The sequence below is a fragment of the Trachypithecus francoisi genome, unplaced genomic scaffold, assembly GCF_009764315.1.
Source record: "Trachypithecus francoisi isolate TF-2019V2 unplaced genomic scaffold, Tfra_2.0 Lachesis_group21, whole genome shotgun sequence".
NCBI classification, from domain to species: Eukaryota; Metazoa; Chordata; class Mammalia; order Primates; family Cercopithecidae; genus Trachypithecus; species Trachypithecus francoisi.
The window spans coordinates 59,268,270-59,286,343 of NW_022681467.1; the positions used below are offsets into that span (position 1 = coordinate 59,268,270).

The 18,074-nt window shown below is 62.7% G+C and overlaps 1 protein-coding gene across 8 annotated transcripts in view; it reads right to left on the minus strand.

Moving 5' to 3' along the window:
• Positions 1 to 8,533: 8,533 nt before the first annotated feature.
• KCNQ2 (potassium voltage-gated channel subfamily Q member 2) overlaps positions 8,534 to 18,074 on the minus strand; it is a 67,708-nt gene continuing 58,167 nt past the window's right edge. For 5 of the 8 annotated variants that reach the window (XM_033187112.1, XM_033187113.1, XM_033187111.1 and 2 more), the window contains 4 exons: positions 17,907 to 18,038; positions 16,231 to 16,338; positions 13,130 to 13,253; positions 8,534 to 12,254 (listed from right to left, as the gene is read on the minus strand). In XM_033187112.1, the coding sequence (XP_033043003.1) occupies positions 11,523 to 12,254; positions 13,130 to 13,253; positions 16,231 to 16,338; positions 17,907 to 18,038 (1,096 nt within the window). In that variant the 3' untranslated portion in view covers positions 8,534 to 11,522. The remainder of the gene's footprint in view (positions 12,255 to 13,129; positions 13,254 to 16,230; positions 16,339 to 17,906; positions 18,039 to 18,074) is intronic. The other 3 variants (XM_033187115.1, XM_033187116.1, XM_033187114.1) reach the window with 1 other exon arrangement.

An 18,074-nucleotide genomic window follows, 5' to 3' on the forward strand; every position in this document is an offset into this window, starting at 1 on the left:
ATGCTGGGACTTTCCGGTGGTCACCGTCAGCGAATCCCCAAGCCCAGGGACGTGGCCCCGGCTGGAGGGAAGGAAGGGTGAGCGGATGGAGATGGAACCAACACCCGCAGGACGCAGCTCCAGGCAGGGGATGGTGGTGGTGGTGTAGGGGGCACTGGTTCAGGGCAGCTGGGGGCTCCAAGGAGGAGGTAGGGCTGGAGGTGGACTGGGAGGGACCAGGAAGTTCAGGAGCATTCTAGAAGAGAGTAGAGAGGGGGGAAGGTGGGTGTGGGGATGGCACAGAGGGCCGCCTTCAGAGGGTCCCAGTGCTGCTAGAGAGCTGGGATTTTCCCTGTGCACCATGCAGACTTCAGGGCAGGGAGCACCGCAGTTGCGGGATCCGCGGGCAGCGGCCATGAGGGAGGAGGTGGCCGGGGCTGCAGGGGGAGGTGCAGGCCTGGCCTGGTGGAGGCAGAGGGGCTGCAGGAGGAGGTGCAGGCTTGGCTGGGTGGAGGTGAAGGGGCTGCAGGAGGAGGCACAGGGCAGGCCAGGTGGAGGGGTTGTAGGAGGTCCTGGACAGACAAGTTCACAGGAGCAAGTGTGAAAGGCCAGCTCTGTACACACAGAAGCAGCTTCCAGTCGGAATCCTTAAGCCGGCAGCTTGTGGGTTGGTCTGAGAAGATCCATGTGCTTATGCCTGGTGTGTGGCTTGGGGGCTCCCTCACTCCTTCGGGGAGTGACCCAGGTGCTCCGCCTCAGTGAGCCCCTGTTCCATTTTTGCGAGCTCCTGCGTCTCTCAGTGGCGTGGACATCTGGGGTTGGCGGTTGGGGCGGGTGGGTGCGGGAAGGTGAGAGGTGCCTCTTTTCTGCCCCTCAGGGACACCCAGTGACCTGGCAGTTCTGAGTCCTGCCAGGAGTGGGGACCACAGGCGGCCCGACTCCGGGTTCTGCCCACAGAATGGCTATTTCCCTGGGCCCCCTTGTTCTACTTTTTGGGCCTCAGTTTCCAATTCCTCAAACCAGCAGGTGGATGCTGTGGGCCTTTCCTACAGCACAGCCGTACACTGCCCCAGAGCCAAGGGAGGAGGCAACAAGGGTGTGAACCAGGCAAGGCGTCGTGTGGGGTCAGTTCCCGGGTGTGGAAGGTGATGGACAGGGCAGGGAGTCAGGAACAGGAGCGGACTGGGATGGGGCTGGAGAGGGGCTATGCTGGCGCGTCCACACTGGACACAGGATGAGGCCATCTGAGAAGTGCCCGGAGGCGATGCCGAGACCTCCAGGCCACGGAGGATGAGGGAGCCCTGGAACCCCGGCCCAGCCCACGTCTGCTCAGATCCACTGCCCTGAGCCCCGCCCCAGCGCACAGACTTCAGTCTGCTCAAAACCGACGAAGTTCTTGTAGCTGCCAAGCCCAGTTTCAGGCCCCAAGGAGATCGCCATGGGCTTGTCAAGGCCCCTCTGCTGGCCGAGACCCAGCCCAGGAGGAAGAGGGCTCGACCCTTGTTTGTTTAAATTGTAAAACACACAGCAGAAAATTTACCATCATCACCATGTAAAGCACGCAGTTCAGTGGTTTCAGTATAGCACATTCCCAGTGCTGTGTGACCTTTGCCACCGTCCATCTCCAGCACTTTCATCTGCCCAAACTGAAACTCTGCCCCCATTAAACACTCACTCCCATTTCTCCTTCCCAGCCCCTGGCACCCACTTCCTACCTGTCATCTCCGAATCCTCTAATACCTCCTACAGGGAGAACCGTCCCACCCCCCGTCTCTGAATCCGGCTACTCTAATGCCTCCTACAGGTAGAACCGTCCCACCCTCCGTCTCTGAATCTGGCTACTCTAATACCTCCTACAGGTAGAACCGTCCCCCCCTCCGTCTCTGAATCCGGCTACTCTAATACCTCCTACAGGTAGAACCGTCCCACCCCCCGTCTCTGAATCCGGCTACTCTAATGCCTCCTACAGGTAGAACCGTCCCACCCTCCGTCTCTGAATCCGGCTACTCTAATGCCTCCTACAGGTAGAACCGTCCCCCTCTCCGTCTCCGAATCCGGCTACTCTAATACCTCCTACAGGTAGAATCGTCCCACCCTCCGTCTCAGAATCTGGCTACTCTAATGCCTCCTACAGGGAGAACCGTCCCACCCCCACCCCCCCCCCCCCCCCCCCCCCCCCCCGGTCTCTGAATCTGGCTACTCTAATGCCTCCTACAGGGAGAACCGTCCACCCCCCCGTCTCTGAATCTGGCTACTCTAATACTCCTACAGGAGAACCGTCCCACCCCCCGTCTCTGAATCTGGCTACTCTAATACCTCCTACAGGGAGAACCGTCCCACCCCCCCCCCCGTCTCTGAATCTGGCTACTCTAATGCCTCCTACAGGGAGAACCGTCCCACCCCCCGTCTCTGAATCTGGCTACTCTAATGCCTCCTACAGGTAGAACCGTCCAGTATTTGCCCTTTTGTGACCAGCTTATTTCACTTTGTAAAATGTCCTCAAGGTTGTCAGTGTGGCGTGTGTCAGGATTTCTCTCCTGAGGCTGAGTAAATTCCATGGCACAGATGGGCCACATTGGCTCATCCACCTGGGCTGCCTCTGTCTGTCGTGAGTGACGTGCTGCCCACCTGGGTGTTTGGGGGTCTGTGCCCCGACGTGGGATTGCTGGGTCCTGTGGTAATTTTGTGCGGAATGTTCGGAGGAGCCGCTGCCTGTGTGTTCTCTGCTGTGGCTGTGCCATTTCACCTCCCGGTCAGCAGCGCTGGGCTCCTGCAACTGCACGCGCGCACCATGCTTGTTCCTGCCTTTCTTTCCATAGCCGTCCTGTGGCCGGGTGTGTTTGTGAATCAGGACTCAGCCCTCACCCAGAGCACCCTCCCTCCAGCACTCATCCTGCCCCCTACCCCTTCGGGCAGCGGGCCCCCAGCTCCAGCCATGGTCTCCTCCTAGGCATCGGAACCTCCCGGAAGCCAGGGTGCCCTCCCAGTCCGAGTTAACATGCCCTGGGACGCCCATTCAGACTCAGAGCCAAAACCGGGTCACCATGGGACACTGGGTGTTCATGGCGAGCTCCGGGTCCACCCACAGCTCCAGTTCTGAGGGGCCTACACCAGCCGCCCTCTGCTCCTCTGTCAGGAGTGGGCCCCAAAGCTAGCCAGGATGGTCAGGAGAGGTTTTCCAGAGCGCCCTGCTGAGCAGTGCCAGGCTGGAGGGAGCCAGCTGGGCACTCACCTGCCACCCCAGGCTGATGGAAAGATGACCCGCCCTGGCCCTGTCCTCGGTGGAGATGGACGCCCCCAGGAACAGCGGCGTGTAGCTCTGACCCACTGTGCCCTCCCCCAGTCACTGTCCGTGCACAGCCCAGCAATGGCCCAGGGCGGCTGTCCCAGGGAGCCCCGCACATCCCTAGCACTCTCCTCCCAGCAATGGCCCAGGGCGGCTGTCCCAGGGAGCCCCGCACATCCCTAGCACTCTCCCCCCAGCAGTGGCCCAGGGCGGCTGTCCCAGGGAGCCCCGCACATCCCTAGCACTCTCCTCCCAGCAGTGGCCCAGGGCGGCTGTCCCAGGGAGCCCCGCACATCCCTAGCACTCTCCTCCCAGCAGTGGCCCAGGGCGGCTGCCCAGGGAGCCCCGCACATCCCTAGCACTCTCCTCCCAGCACAAGCGCCCCTGAGTCTTGGGCAGGCGTTTCTGTCCCCCCATCCCTCTCCAGAGCAGCAGGCAGTGGCCTGTTTAGTTCTGTAATTCCTGCGCTGGGTCTGGGCTTCAGGCTTCTGCTGGACTCAGTCTGTGGGAGGTCTTGGGGCATGTGCCTATTTGGTGAATGAATGAATGAGTGAATGGGAGAATTCATGCTGTCACTTGCTGCAATGCCTCTGGTCCTGTTTTCGGGCCTGTCATACTCAGGGGCAGAGCCAATTCAGAGAATTTAGGTCACAATTCTGATTCTGCCTGTCCTTGGGACTCCAGGTGCTGGCTGACCCCGCACAGCAGGGGCGCTGGCGTCCAGGTGGCTGCTGTGGCCCAGCACAGGGCAGGCGAGGAGCGGGCCAGGGGGACTGGACAGCTCGAGGCCGCTGGGCCAGGGTGGAGTCCAGACTGCAGCGACTGAAGCCACAGAGCGGGCCCTCCTGCTCCGGCCCTGCAGGAGCCCCCACCCAGGAGCCAGGAGCCAGGCCTGGGGAGCCTGGGATCTGTGTGCCTGTCCAGCTTTGCCCGCCTTGCCGATGGACGGGCACACACAGAGGGACAGGGATTAACGCACGCGCCTCTGCAATGCGTCCAGAGCTGTGGCTGTGGCCTCCCTGTGGGGAAGAGCCAGGTCATCTCAACTTAGCTATGGGTTTAGCTGAGCAGTTCCCGCCCAGGGTACAGGTCAGGTGGGCCTTTCAGGGCCTCTGCTGCCAGGTGGAGTGGGTGCCCACGGGGTCCTCCTCTGGGTGAGCCCTGCAACCAGGCAGGCATCCTAGGCTTGGCCACCAGCTGGAGGGGACCGTGGGGTCCGTCCCTGCAGGGGGCCGTGGGGCCCATCCCTGGAGGGGGCCGTGGGGTCCGTCCCTGGAGGGGGCCGTGGGGTCCGTCCCTGGAGGGGGTGTGAGGTCCGTCCCTGGAGGGGGGTGTGGGGTCCATCCCTGGAGGGGGTGTGGGGTCCGTCCCTGGAGGGGGCCGTGGGGTCCATCCCTGGAGGGGGTGTGGGGTCCGTCCGGTCAGGGGACCGTGGGGTCCGTCCCTGGAGGGGGTGTGGGGTCCATCCCTGGAGGGGAGCGTGAGGTCCATCCCTAGTGAGGCCCCTGCAGGCCCAGCTCATGGTGGAGCTCCGCACTCACTCTCTGGCTGGCCCTGGACAGGGGACTCCTGAGCTTCCCTGGAGACCCCTTGGGCAGGTGGTCCCCCCACCCTGTTTCCCATCACCATGTTGACCATGGCCCCCTCTAGCCCCTCCCAGACCCTCACAAGTGCCCTGTCCCCGTGTCCTCTTCAGACTGGAGCATTCGGGGGCTCCTGCAAATGTGCCCCCTTTGTGAGATAACCCGCAGGTGTGGGGAAGCACCCAGCAGCCCCCAAGGAACTCAGTGTCACAGCAGGAAGGCAGCAGCATGGGTGGGTGGACACCTGCGCCCTGTGTGGGGGCATAAATCACCCTACAAGGTGCTGGTCACCAGGTGGGATGTCGGCCTCGCCACAGAGCTCCCCAGCTGAGGGCCTCAGCGAGCGTGGGGGGCAGAAGAGCTTGTCCAGAGGCCAGAGATGGGCAGAGGAAGATGCGGGCAGGGAGTAGGGGCAGGAGACAGACAAGCAGATGGAGTCCAGGCCAACAACAGGAGGTACCCAAGTGGACATGTGGTGGCCGGCGATCCTGCCCGGGCAAGCTGATGGACCGCAGGTGCTCCAGGAGCAGGCCCAGGGCCCAGCATCTTTCTGGGTGGCTGCAGGCCTCAGAGGGGAGGGAGAGCTCGGCACCCCCAGAGAGAGCCCAGGGACCACAGTGGCCCCTCCTCTGGCCAGAGCCCTAGGACATGGCTGCCCCTGCTCCTCACCCACTGTGACCCCCAGCCCCACTGTTCCACAACACCCCAGCTCTTTCATCCCCTGAGGAGAGGGACCATCTGTCCGCACACCCGGTCCACAGCACCGCACCCGACCCAGCCCCAGCATTGGCCAGAAGTCCCCAGCCCTCAGACCGGCCACCCAGAGACAGTGGAGTGAGGAGGCCACACACTGTCCAGGTTGAATCACTGCGTTTTACTGAGTGTACAGGTCCACCTGGCGTCCGAACTCGTCCCCGTGGCAGCAGGATCCCAAGAACCTTCCACAGCCCTCCCAGCCGCAGGACCCCACACCCGAAGTGCCCCACAAACCTGCACTGGCGCATTCTTGTGGCTCTGGCATCAACCTGTCCGTGTAAGTTAATATCTCGGCTAATCTGTTAGAAAACTAGAGTTCATTCCCTGGGCGTCTATCCCTAGAAAACGGATGGTGCACAAAGTTGAGATTGAAGTGTGCGGGGTAACACATCCACCAAAAAAAAGGCCTGGTCACTATGGCACAAGGACACATACAAAATGGTCAGAAGTGTACGTCGGTACTGAAGGCATTATGAAATATTCTTTGGAGCATGAACAAAAGTGCAGACAGCCAGAGGCAACGGCGCAAATGGGGAAGCTGCAGCCACCGTCACGGCCAGAGGATGGCAGACTGCAATGGCGTGGGGCGCGGGCGTGGCGGGCGCGCGTGGGCTGAGTGGATCCCAGGCAGAGGGATGGCGTCCAGTGGGACCGCCCGCTCTGGGCGCCTCGGTGCAAGACTCCTCCGTGAGACCCCTCCTGCCCTGCACTTGTCTCTGGAGCCCATCCCTTGGGCCCCTCGCCCACCCCACCTAGAGGCAGGGTCCAGGGCGTCCGTACCTGGCAGAGCCAGGGGGCACGGGGTGACCTCAGGGAGTTCCTGTCCACATGCATTAAGGCAACGACTTTGTAAAACCCAGGCAGAGTTGGCGTGTGGCGTACGGCGGTATGCATGCGCCTGCCTGGCAGCCCTGGGGACCGGCCCCTCCTTGCTGGTGCCAAGAGTCAGATGCTGAGGACCTCTCAGGACAGGGCCACCGGCCAGAGGCAGTCTCCTCGGCCAGCCAGGGGCACCACAGCAAATGTCCAAGCCCAGAGCACACTCAACCCCACCCCACAAATGCCTTTTAAAACTTTGAAGAGGCCCCTCCCTCCCAAGCGGCCCTTTCCCGTCTCTCCTCCACCGTTTCCCACAACCTCCTCTACGACGTCACCTCCTCCCGGGTCTGCCGTCAGCCCCTACCCTTACAAGACAGCAAAGTTCAGCAAACTGGGACCCCCATTCGCTCATGCTCCAAGGGTCACGGAAAGCTTCTGGGTGTGCAGCTTCTCCAGGTCTCCCGGAGGGACAGGAACCTGGGTATTCCCTCGACCCCGGAGTCCACCATCCCACATCCTTCAGGAAGCTGCCCTGGCTGTCTGTCCTGCTCCTTAGTGCTTTGCTGGGGCCAATGTGGAGCCTGTCCCACTGGGTGGGAACACAGACGGCTGGCCCAGCACAGCCACACAGGCTCCCCGGGTGGTCGTTCCATCCTGCAGCCCTCAAAGGCCCTGACCAGGCCTCTCCACCCCACCCTCATGCCCTGGACATACATACATGTGGCCTGGGAGTTTTGCATGGGTATGGGGGTTGGGGGAGGCACTGGACAGGGTCAGAGGACACTGGGGGTACTCGTGCACTGAGCACCCACCCCTCAGAGCTCAGCCCCCTGCCGGGCACCCTCCACGGCAGGTCCAAGCCTTGTGAGCCATCCTCTCACACCACGTTTGCTGTAAGGGTTTGTGTCACTGGGGCTGTGCAGTGTCCACCTGTGATCTTGCCAGTGCCCCCGGCCTCCACTTGCACGGCACTCACAGCTCAGGGCGGCGGGACAACAAGGGCGTTTCTGCGAAGCTCTCACGGCTCCTTCGGCTTCTGGGAAGCGACTAGAAATAGCTCAGGGTCCAGTTCTTTCTAGAAAGAAGGGGGTGTCCTTTACGGGGGTCCCTGACTGTGGGGGACTGAGCCCAGCTGGGGTCCTCCTCCCCTTCTCTCCAGCAGCAGGTCTCTCCGGCAGCAGGGTCTGGAATCTAGAAACACTGAGACCTCCAGCCCCGAAGGGGGTAAATGTTAAAACACACGCCCTGGCTGTGCCTCTCCTCCGGGTGGGACTTGGGGTGATCAGACCCACAGCTCAGGTGCCCCTGGAGAAGCCCTCACAGTGCCTGGGGCGATTCCAGCCTCCAAGTGGGGGCTTGAGACAAGGTTCCCCAACAGTTAGGGGCATCGCTGAGGGGCAGCATGTCCTCTGGTGGGGGATGTCGGGCACCTGCCCTGCTCAGACAGCTGTGTGTGGGAGGCGCGGGAGGCGCCCTCCCCCAGCGTGTTCCAGCCGCGGTGACAGCTGGAAGATTCATGGACTGCAATTGTATGCAGAGGAAGAAGGAGAAGCTGGGCCAGGAAGATTCATGGACTGCAATTGTATGCAGAGGAAGAAGGAGAAGCTGGGCCAGGAAACCACAACGGGCAGCAGCGCCTGCCTGGGCCAGGGCCTGGGATTCGAGGCTGGGCCACCCATCCCAGGAGGGCCCAGCACCTCCAGGGCAGACCAAACACAGGACCCAGATGAACACACATGCGGATGCCGGGGCACCTTGGCATCCGGCAGAGCCCCTCCTCTGGATGGCTGCCAGGCTGTGGGGGGAGGCAGCACGAGACCCTGATTGGGCTCTGCCTGGCACTCTGCCACTGTGGACCAGGAACCCGGACAGTCAGATACCCCACCACGGGGCTTGACATTCCAGCATCACTACGACCCCTAAAGCCACAATTACTCCCTGTAGCCCCTCCCTAGGCGGCTTAAACCCAGCAGGGTCAAAGAGAAAGACCAGAGACAGAAGGGTTCCAATGCTGGAGGTGGGAGGAGTGTGCACACATGCGTGTGTGTGTGTGCATGTGTGCCATGTGGTCTGTGCACTTGTGTGTGCATGTGTTAGTGCTGTGTGTGGTCTGTACACTTGTGCATATGCGTGTACTGTGTGTGAGCTATACACGTGGGTGCATGTGTGTAAGAGTGCATGTGTATACCTGTATGCAGGAATGTGTGTGCACATATGTGTACAGTGCATGGTCTATACACGTGTGGCCTGTGCATGTGCGTGCACGTGTGTGTGCATGTGTGCAAGCGTGCATGTGTATGCCTGTATGCGGGCGTGTGTGAGCACGTGTGTGTGCCAGTGGGCATGTAGGGATGTGCGCTCTAATGAACATCGTGGGAGCTCTTTGCCATGAGGCAGCACCAGTCCTTGGCCATGCTCATTCACGCAGACACCCGAGGCGGCGCCACACCACCTCCAGCCTCCTTCCCGCTGCACTTCTCTGAGGTGGGGCCCCGGGGCAGTGGGTGGCTGCACTGCTTAGGTTGGAGTCTCGGGGGGCCCAAGAGAGACCCTCTCCCAAAACAGGGTCCACCAACCATCCCAGGACGTGCACCTTCCCTCTTCCCAGGGACCAGAGACTTCCCAGGTTACACACCACAGGCTCCTTGCTGGACATGAGTCTGGCCTCAGTCCCTCCTGCTGGGCGGCCAGCTTCTGATAGGAAAGGGATTGGCCTGTCTTCCCCAACCTGCAGAATCCCAACCTGTGCCCAAGTGCTCATGCCTCAGAGGCCCTGGGGGAGGGAAGAGCAGGCGGGGACACACCTGGCAGGGGACACACAGCACACCCTCCCTCCACTGCCAGGTCTCCCTTCTCCAGGATTTGGAGTCCAGATGGCTGAGCCGGAACTGGGGACGTGGGGAGCGGTGGCTGGGGCTGGTGCTGCGCTGGGCGGGATGCAGGCACACCCCTGCCTGTGGGCCCCGCCGGGGATTCCCTATCCCATGACAGGAAGGCGAAGGGACGTGGCTCCCAGCCCAAGGGAGACAGCAAGGGCACCGCCCATGAGACGCTGCCCAGGAAACAAGCAGCCGCAGCCACACCAGAAGGGATGCTTCTTGCCACCGCAGGGCCCGAGGCCACACACGCTGCCTTTGGGAACAAAGCAGACAGGCAGTGGCTTCTGAGGCCTCCCAATTGGCACCTTTTTGGGACAGGCTCCGGCACAGGGAGGGGTAAGGAGACAGCCCAGTGGAGGCACCCCAATGACGATGTGGCCTGGGAGTGCCCTGGCCGGGCTGGGGGTAGGCACAGAGGCCAGGGTAGCAGCTCCCCACAACGGATGCCAGACATGGCTCCCCAAACACCCTGAGCGCCAGGACCCCCACCAGCCAGGGGCGTACGACCCTCACATGCTGTTTTCAAAGTCTTCTCCCTCAGGACGTGTTCCCCTGCTGACCTCAGGGCCTCAGGACCTCCCAGCCAAGCCAAGTGAACTTAAAACGAAGGTGGAGAAGAAACAGGCCCAGAGCTCCCCGAAGGTGGAGAAGAAATGGGCCCAGGGTTCCCAGAAGGTGGAGGAGAAACGGGCCCAGGGCTCCCTGAAGGTGGAGAAGAAACAGGCCCAGGGTTCCCCGAAGGTGGAGGAGAAACGGGCCCAGGGCTCCCCGAAGGTGGAGGAGAAACGGGCCCAGGGCTCCCCTGCCCTTGCTCTCTGCGAGTATTTGTGCCCATGACCCCACCCTGCTCACCCCCAGGGAGGCCACTCTCCAGGAGCCCAGGCCCGCCTGCGATGCCATCACCCCAGTGCCAGATGCTCCCGGGCTCTGGTGCTTAAGTCTGGAGCGAGGGACTCGCTCCCCCATCACAGCCGCCCGCCCCAAGGGCCACGGTGCCCGCAACAGGACAGGTGTGGGATGGTGCATCCCTGAGGCCCGAGACCCCAAGAGGCCCAGTTAAGGAATCGGTCAGTGGAGAAGGGGCCGTCAGCTCCAGGGGCGCAGGAGATCCAGGGAGGGCGCTCAGCTGGGCTGAGGTGGGAGAGGCTTCCTCCAGAACGGCGGGGCGGGCGGCCGTGTGCTGACGTGAAGGCTTTCCTGGCCCACTGCATCATGGCCCAGCCCTGCCCCAAGTCTGTCAGGGCATTGGTGGACAGAGGTGAGGCGGACCCCTGGCTAAGAACTGTGAGGCCTGCTCACCAGGCAGGTGTCCCAGCGCCAGCCCCCGACCAGGGCAGTCAGGAGAGAGGGGAAGACTTGGGGTCCTGCCCCCCAGGTCTCCGGGGCTGGGGTGCTGCTGGCTCTCACACACCCATGGAAAGGCCAGGGCGAGGCAGCTGGAGCCCCCAAGGACCCCCTTTCTGAAGACCCTTCAGAGCTGGATCCCTGGCCCCACCGTGAGCCAGGCCTTCCCCCTAGAGGCCAAGACCAGAGGGTTGGACGTCCACTCTGGGCTCCAGTTTGGTTCCCAGGCCCCACCTGCTCCTCAGCTGCCAGTGAGGGTCTCCACCTCAGGGCTGGTTCCCACCAAAAGACCCCTCAGGTCCCAGAAGGTACGGGAGAAGATGCCAATCAATAGCTGTGTAACTGGGCACCCCGAGGTGGGGCACGGGAAAGTCCGCCGGGCAGGCCAGGTGTGAGGGCAGAGGCCACGCGCAGCGGCTGGCCACACCCACATGCAGCTGCCCAGAAATCCCACCAGGCCCCAAGGCCCACAGGTCCTCATGGAACAGCCCTGCCCCTTGTGCCTCCCCTGGGCTCGGCTCCCTGAGACCATCCCCCGCCCGTCTCCATGACAGCCACACCCCGTCATCACTCCCACCCCTCCTCACACCAGGCTGATGTCTGCCACAGCCCTGAGCAGAGTGGACAGGCGGCCTTACTGCTGCTCCTGGAGCCACAGGGCCCTGCCCAGCCCTCCAGCCCCTGTCGGAAAATCACTTTTGTAAAAGGTCACTGCCAGGGGCCCCGTCCTTCAGCCCACCTGGGCCCCTCCAGGGCCCACCCTTCCCGCCACACTCAGTTACTATAAGAAAAGGGCCCCAGAGGGTTCCTGCCTCAAAATCTCGGAGGCACCGTGCTGAGGAGGGCCGCGGACGGGTCCAATGGCCCAGCGCTGCCTCACTTTCGGGGCCCGGCCCAGCCCACGTCACCAAAGGGGCCCTCGCCGGTGGCCGAGCGTGGCGGGGGCCCACAGGGCGTACAGAGGTCGGAGTCGGTGTCTGACTCTCCCTCGGCGATGTAGGGCCTGACTTTGGCACAAGGCGCCACGGCCGCGTAGCAGCTGTTGAGAGCATCCAGGTTCTCCTTGGACTGGGAGATGCTGAAGCCGCTGAAGGAACGCTCCAGCTCCTCGTGGTCCACGGACGGGATGGAGATGGACGTGTCGCTGTCCCGCAGAGTCCCCTCGGGGGGCCTGCAGCCCGGAGCGTCCTCCTGCCGCAGGAACTCCGTGCTGGCGCGGTTGCCCCCGCCGTAGGCAGACAGTGACCGCTCGTGGGCAGGCGGCGGCGGGATGCGCACCAGGGAGCCAGGGTCCCCCACGGGGGAGGTGCCGTGGCCCTGGCGCGGGTGGCTCTGTGGCTGCCAGGAGGTGGAGGGCGGACACTGGACAGGGGGCGCAGCCGGGGGCGCCGAGAAGTTCTTCTGGCCCGTGGAGCTGCTGGAGCGCACAATCTTGACGATGCAGCCGTGCCTGTCGACGTGCTCCCGGCTGTCTTCCGGGCTGTGGTACGGAGGTGCCGGCTCTGGCTCTTTGGCCCCAAAGTAGGCCTCAGTCTCTGTCGGGGGGATGCCCATCCGCTGCATGTAGATGTTCACCAGGAAGTCCAGCTTCTTCTCCATGGACAAGACCTGCAAAAGGGGCTGCTGGGCTGGGCTGCGAGGGCCCGAGCCAGGAGATGGGGGGACCTGGGCTGCTCCCAGGAAACGGGGGGACCCAGGCTGGTCCCAGGAAACAGGAGGGACCCAGGCTAGTCCCAGGAAGTGGAGGGTCCCAGGCTGGTCCTAGGAGATGGGGGGACCTGGGCCACTCCCAGGAAGTCAGTCGACTTGGGCTGGTCCCAGGAGGTGGGCGGACCCAGGCTGCTCCCTGGAGAGGTGCAGGGAGGGGGGACCCCTGCTCCCTGGAAGCTGGAGGAGCAGGAAGAGGAGGCCCAGGAGCAGCTCCTCCTCCTTCCCAGACCCCTGGGGGCTCAGCCTCCAGCTCCACGGTTGGGGCGTGTGTTCAGAGCCAGGCCCTCCTGCTGCCTACCGTGGAACCCCCTTCAGCAAAAGCCCCACAGGGCAGGACCTGGCGGTTCCTCACGTACTGCTCAGGCCTGATTCTCAGACGCAGACCTCAAAACAGGGGTCCTCTGCGGTGGTTTCTGAGAATGCACCCCCAGAAGACAGTGACTGGGGTGTCGGGCAAGGAGAACAGAGAGGAGGAAGGCCAGGCAGGTACAACTTCTGGCACATTCCACAGGGACGTGGAAGCAGCAGACTCTTGGGTACTGTCAGGAGGGAAGGCACCCCAGGCTGGGGGTGGGGGGCTCACGGTGGGGTGTGAGGGGTCTGCACAGAGCAGCTATCGGTGGTGACAGGGCCATGTGCCCCCTAGACTTGAGGAGCCCTCTGTGGCACCCAGCCCTTGAAGCCGACACTGCCACAGGCTGACAGCAGGGGCCCCAGGACAGCAGGCACCACAGCCCTCCAGACCCGCACCCCTCCCGCCCAGCCTTTCGCACCTGCTTCTCCACCTTCCCGAGCCGTCCCATCATGCTGGGGTCCTCAGGCAGCTCCGCCTCGGCCGGGCCCTTGGTGCGGTCCTTGTCCGTGATCGCTGGGCCCCGCCCCACAATCTGGTCCACTCTACCGGGAACAGAGACCGCAAAGCATGAGTTCGGGTGGGTGCAGCAGGGCCCCTGCCCTCTCCTCCTGGGCCAGGCTGCAGACCCAGCCCAGAGCCGACCAGGGGGCAGCGGGTGCCGGGACAGATGGACGGGGTACACCCCGTTCTCAGCCCGTCTTCTGGCACCGCGAGGTTCTGCTCCTGCCCGCTCTGTCCCCGAGGGGCCTGGCACATTAGCGAGGAGTAAAGGAAGCTCCCACCAGGACCAAGTCGCCTGGCTCCTCTCCGTGGGCTCCCGGCTCCCTCCAGCCAGCCCCACCTGCTCACCCTCTTCCCTGCTCAAGGCCTATTGACCCCACAGCCCACGGTGGGTCTCCCACTGCAGGGCCTGGAGCCCACTCCAGAGGATGCTCCTCCCCCTACCCATGCCCACCCTGGAGCTTTACTCCTACGTAATGTGCCACTGAGGCCATCGGCCCCACCAGGTCTGATGGGGACAGAGTTAAATGTCTGTGGCGGGGACAACAGAAGCAGAAAAGGCGTGAGAGCTGCAGCTCCATGCACCAGGACAAGGAGGGAGGGCACAGAGCAGCACAGGAACCAACGCACAAACCAGAGGAGGGGAGACAAAGCTGCGAGGGTGTGTGCACGTGTGTGTGCACGTGTGTACCCAGGTGTGTGCATACTGCACGTGTGTGCATGTGTGTACCCAGGTGTGTGCATACTGCACGTGTGTACCCAGGCGTGTGCATACTGCACGTGTGTGTACTCAGTTATGCATGTGTGCCCTCTTGCATTGTACAAGTTTGTGTGTGCACACATGTTGATGTGTGCAAGACTGTGCACGTTTGCCTGTGTGCCTATGTGTCTGCAGGATGCAGAATTCAGCTGAGCTGATCTCCAATGAGGTCATAGGTCACTCATGACAATAAAAAGGGAGGGAGGCTCCTTTGCCCTCAGGGACAGGGGCTTCTGACCAGTCTGGTAGCCACAGAGCCACGGCCGCTGCTGGGCTGGCGGAGGCCACCACGGTGGGTGTTCGCTGAGGCCTGAAGCTACATGGGAACTCACTTGGAAACAAAGACCCTGCAATAAGTCTATAAAAGTCCAGCTGGACAAGGGCAGCTCGAGATAGGGTGTGGCTGAGCAGGACCCATCCAGGCGAGGCCGCAAGCTCCCGAGTCTCCCCTGGACTGGGGCCTGGTACATGAGCGTCCCACACCAGCCGGACAGGGCCGAGTCCTCACTTCCTGCCACTGGGCTGCCCTACCTGCCTCTGATGGGGGTGGGGGAGGGTGGGCCAAGGGTGTTTTCTTCTTTCTGTTGCAAGAAACAGAGGGGGTTTCAGGCTCGCGTCGGCCACAGTGCAGCTCCTCATGCTCTGCGGGGCTTCATGCTGGACTCATGCAACAGGGCCAGGAGGGCGGGAGGGGACGGGGGAGGGGCAGCGGGAGGGGACCCTCTGGCTCCGAGCAGACGCCAGTGGCGATGGAGGAGATGGGGGTCCCTGGTGTTCGGGGCGTCCACACAGTCCAGGCAGATGCTCAGCACCTTCGCCCCTGCCACATGACGGGCCGCCCGCCTGCTCAGTCCCAATAGGAGCCCTGGCCACGGGCTCGGCCTGGAGCTGCTGCTGGGGGCTCCTCCGAGGACCCTGTGCCCCTCCTGCCCTGGACCCCAGACTGGGGGAGACTTGATCCTTGAGTGCCCAGTGCCCCGTGAGGTGGGGCAAGCGCCCCAACTGTCCCCCTGGCCCCCTCTCTGTGTGAACCTACACATCTCCTGAGGACGGAGGACCAGCCCCAGGGCACAGCACCCTTGGGCCTGGGGGGCACCGCAGGGCAGGGAACCCTGGAAACACTGTCTGGGGCTACCTTGGGTTGGGCAGTAGCAGACGACGCCCTGCCGGCTCCCAGAAACGCCATTCTCATGGGAGGAGCACGGGGTTGACGTGTCCAGTGCACAGAACCTCAGCCTCACAGGCAGAAACCCCACCACAGAGGGAGGAGGGGTCAGACTCACCCCGGACGCTGCCCCCAACAGCCCAGGCCTGGGCTTCATTTGCCCAGACACTGGCATCTGCTGTGCCCAGAAACCCTCTGCCCTGAGCTGTCAGGGAGGGCCAGGGGTCTATGCTCAGCCTCCAGGCCTCTGCCTGGGGGGCAGCCTATCAGACTTGCAAGAAGACGGGGAACCACGGTCATCTGAATGGTCCCTGGGAGGCAGGAAAGCCTTGGAAAGTCTGAATTAATCACTATAGAATTGGCTTCTGCCAGCCCACGTGGGCCGCGCCTCTTCTGCCCATCGGCGGGGGCTCTCGCCAGCTCCGTTATCAAAAACACTAATTAGGATGCTGGTGGCTTGAAAGCCAGCACCGGAGCTGCTCAGCACACGTCTGTGCCGGGCACCTGGCAGGCCTTTGCTCACATTTCTTCCCAGTGGCTTAAGGGTTAGATGCTGTGACCATCTGTATCTTCCACGAGACGGAAGAGCCACAGAGACGCAGCTGCACCTGCTCAGAGGCACACGGGGCCCAGGTCTGGGCTGTGCACACGGCCAAGCCCACCCCCGCAGTGGGCAGGTGCTGAGGGGCAGGTCAGCGCCTGGGGAGGCTGGAGGGCCCTCTACCAGGAGGGGCCTGTCCAGGGGGCAGGAGCAGGGCCAGGAGGACATCCCTGAAGGTCTGATGGCGTCTGATCCCGGGGGCCTCCCAACTCCAGAGGGACGTCTCACAGGGCGTCCAGAGCCCCCGGCTTGCCCAGGGCACTTGTCGAGGGGAGCAGTGGGGCTCCTGGCAGTCCTGACATGGGCACAGCCTGCCTGGGGCCCTGGCAGAGGAAGGGCCTTCTCCCTCATGTTGCTTTCTCAGGAACAGAGAAAACCCGAGCGTCCCCTCTGGCCCGGGGAAAGGGTGGTACAAGGTGCTGCCGTCATGTGGCCTGGAGCGAAGGGGCCGGCCATTCCACAGACACGTCGGAGAGGTGCTGGCATCCTAACCTAGGTGAGTACTGGGGTGACTCTCTCGGAGGGGCCGTGGGTCCTTTGGTGGGGTACTTCTTGTGCCGGGGAGTTGAAGGGGGTGGGGGGCCCACAATCATATCTATCCTGGCAGAGTAAACAAGAAAAGAGACACTAGCAAAATGCATCGTAAAGCCACATGAAAGAAGGAGCTGGCCAGGAACTGGCGGAAACGGAAGGAACACCCAGCAGAAGCAACAGTGAGGCTTCGTCAAAACAGGTGCTCTCCCACAGAGGGTGAGGACGCCACCTCGCTGGACCTTGGATTTGCCAAGTCCTTCCCGTGTTTCAAGCAAAGCGTTTGACTCGGGAGCGGTGGTGGGCGGCCCCACTGCGGAGACCCGGGCGCTGCACCCCGGAGTGTGCAGTACAGGGGAGGTGCCTGCAGCGGGAGCTGGTACCAGACAGGCCACTGCGGGGCAACGTGAAACGCATTGTCAGGAGCCGGCCGAGGACTCCTGGGGTCCTTGGGCTGTTTGGTTTGTTTTGTTTGTTTTTCCAGAGAGAAAGGGAAGGGAAGGAAAGGGAAAATTTAGGACGAGATCCTGGTGAACAAAAACAGCTAAAGTGAGAGAGATGTGGAGACAAAGCACAAAAGTCAAGACAGGAGGGCGTTCTGCACGCGCACGCACACGCACACGAGGCCAGTGCTGGCCGCTGCTCCAGAGAGAACGCTGGAAAAGAGGCCTCGCGGCTGGAGCCCAGCGGGGCGAAGGGGATGGCTCCGCGGCCCCTGCACAGCAGGAGTGGGCTAAGGCCTGGAGGCGCCCCTTCCCTGGCCCCCTGGAGCAGGACTGGGCAGGAGCCCCAGGGTGGGGTTCTCAGCTGCCTCAGAGGAGAGCTGCACTCTGCTGGAAGGCCCGGAGTTGGGCTGTGACCCCGGGCTGTCCCTGACCATCCCAGCCTCCTCCCTGTAACGGGGGCCCAGCCTCGCTTCCAGGGCTGGGAAACTGCTACAGCCTTGGTTGGGGGGCCTGGGAGAGGGAGGGGACCCTGATAGGCAGGAGCATGTCCCCCACTGCAGGAGAGACTCCCAACAGCCGTGTGTCCCCATTACAGGCAACATAAACACCCATTCATGTGTATATGCTTGTTTGTATGTGCCTGAGGCTGCACACGTGTGGACTTAGGGGACACCTACGCCATGGAGGGCAGGTAGAAGAAGAAGAGGTGCCAAACAGCATAACTGCTGCCTGGTGGGGCCCACGGGAACCCTGCAGCTTCACGTCTCAACAGAATTACTCCATCCCCAACACACATGCACACACATGCGCACATGTGTACACACATGTATGCACTCCCCACACACGTGCATACATGGCAGAGCAGAGCCACATGTGCACACCACACACATACACCTGTGCGGAAGCACACGTGTGCATGCGTGACTTATACACACACACATGCACACGCACGTTTTCAGGGACCCACACGCGCAGGTGCACACACTTTTCCACCGCAGTGTGGATGGGGGAAAGATGGGGGAAACAACAGAAATATTAAAACCGACTTTGTGAAGACACAACAGAAGCTGACAGAGGCCGACGTGGGTGGGGACGAGGCCCCCCGCACACCCCCTGCACTCCCACCATGGCTTTGTCCCAGAAGCCCACCCCGCTCTCGTCCCCTGCTGGACAGGCAGGCGGGGCTCTTGCCTGGACTGCAGGCTCTTAATTCGGGACAGCATGTCCAGGTGGCCAGCTGAGTACTGCTCAATGACGTCCATCACGTCGTAGGGCCGCAGGCTCTCCTTGAACTTCCGCTTGGACACCAGGAACCGCATGACACTGCAGGGGGTGGGTGGGGCCGTGAGCCCTGGGCCA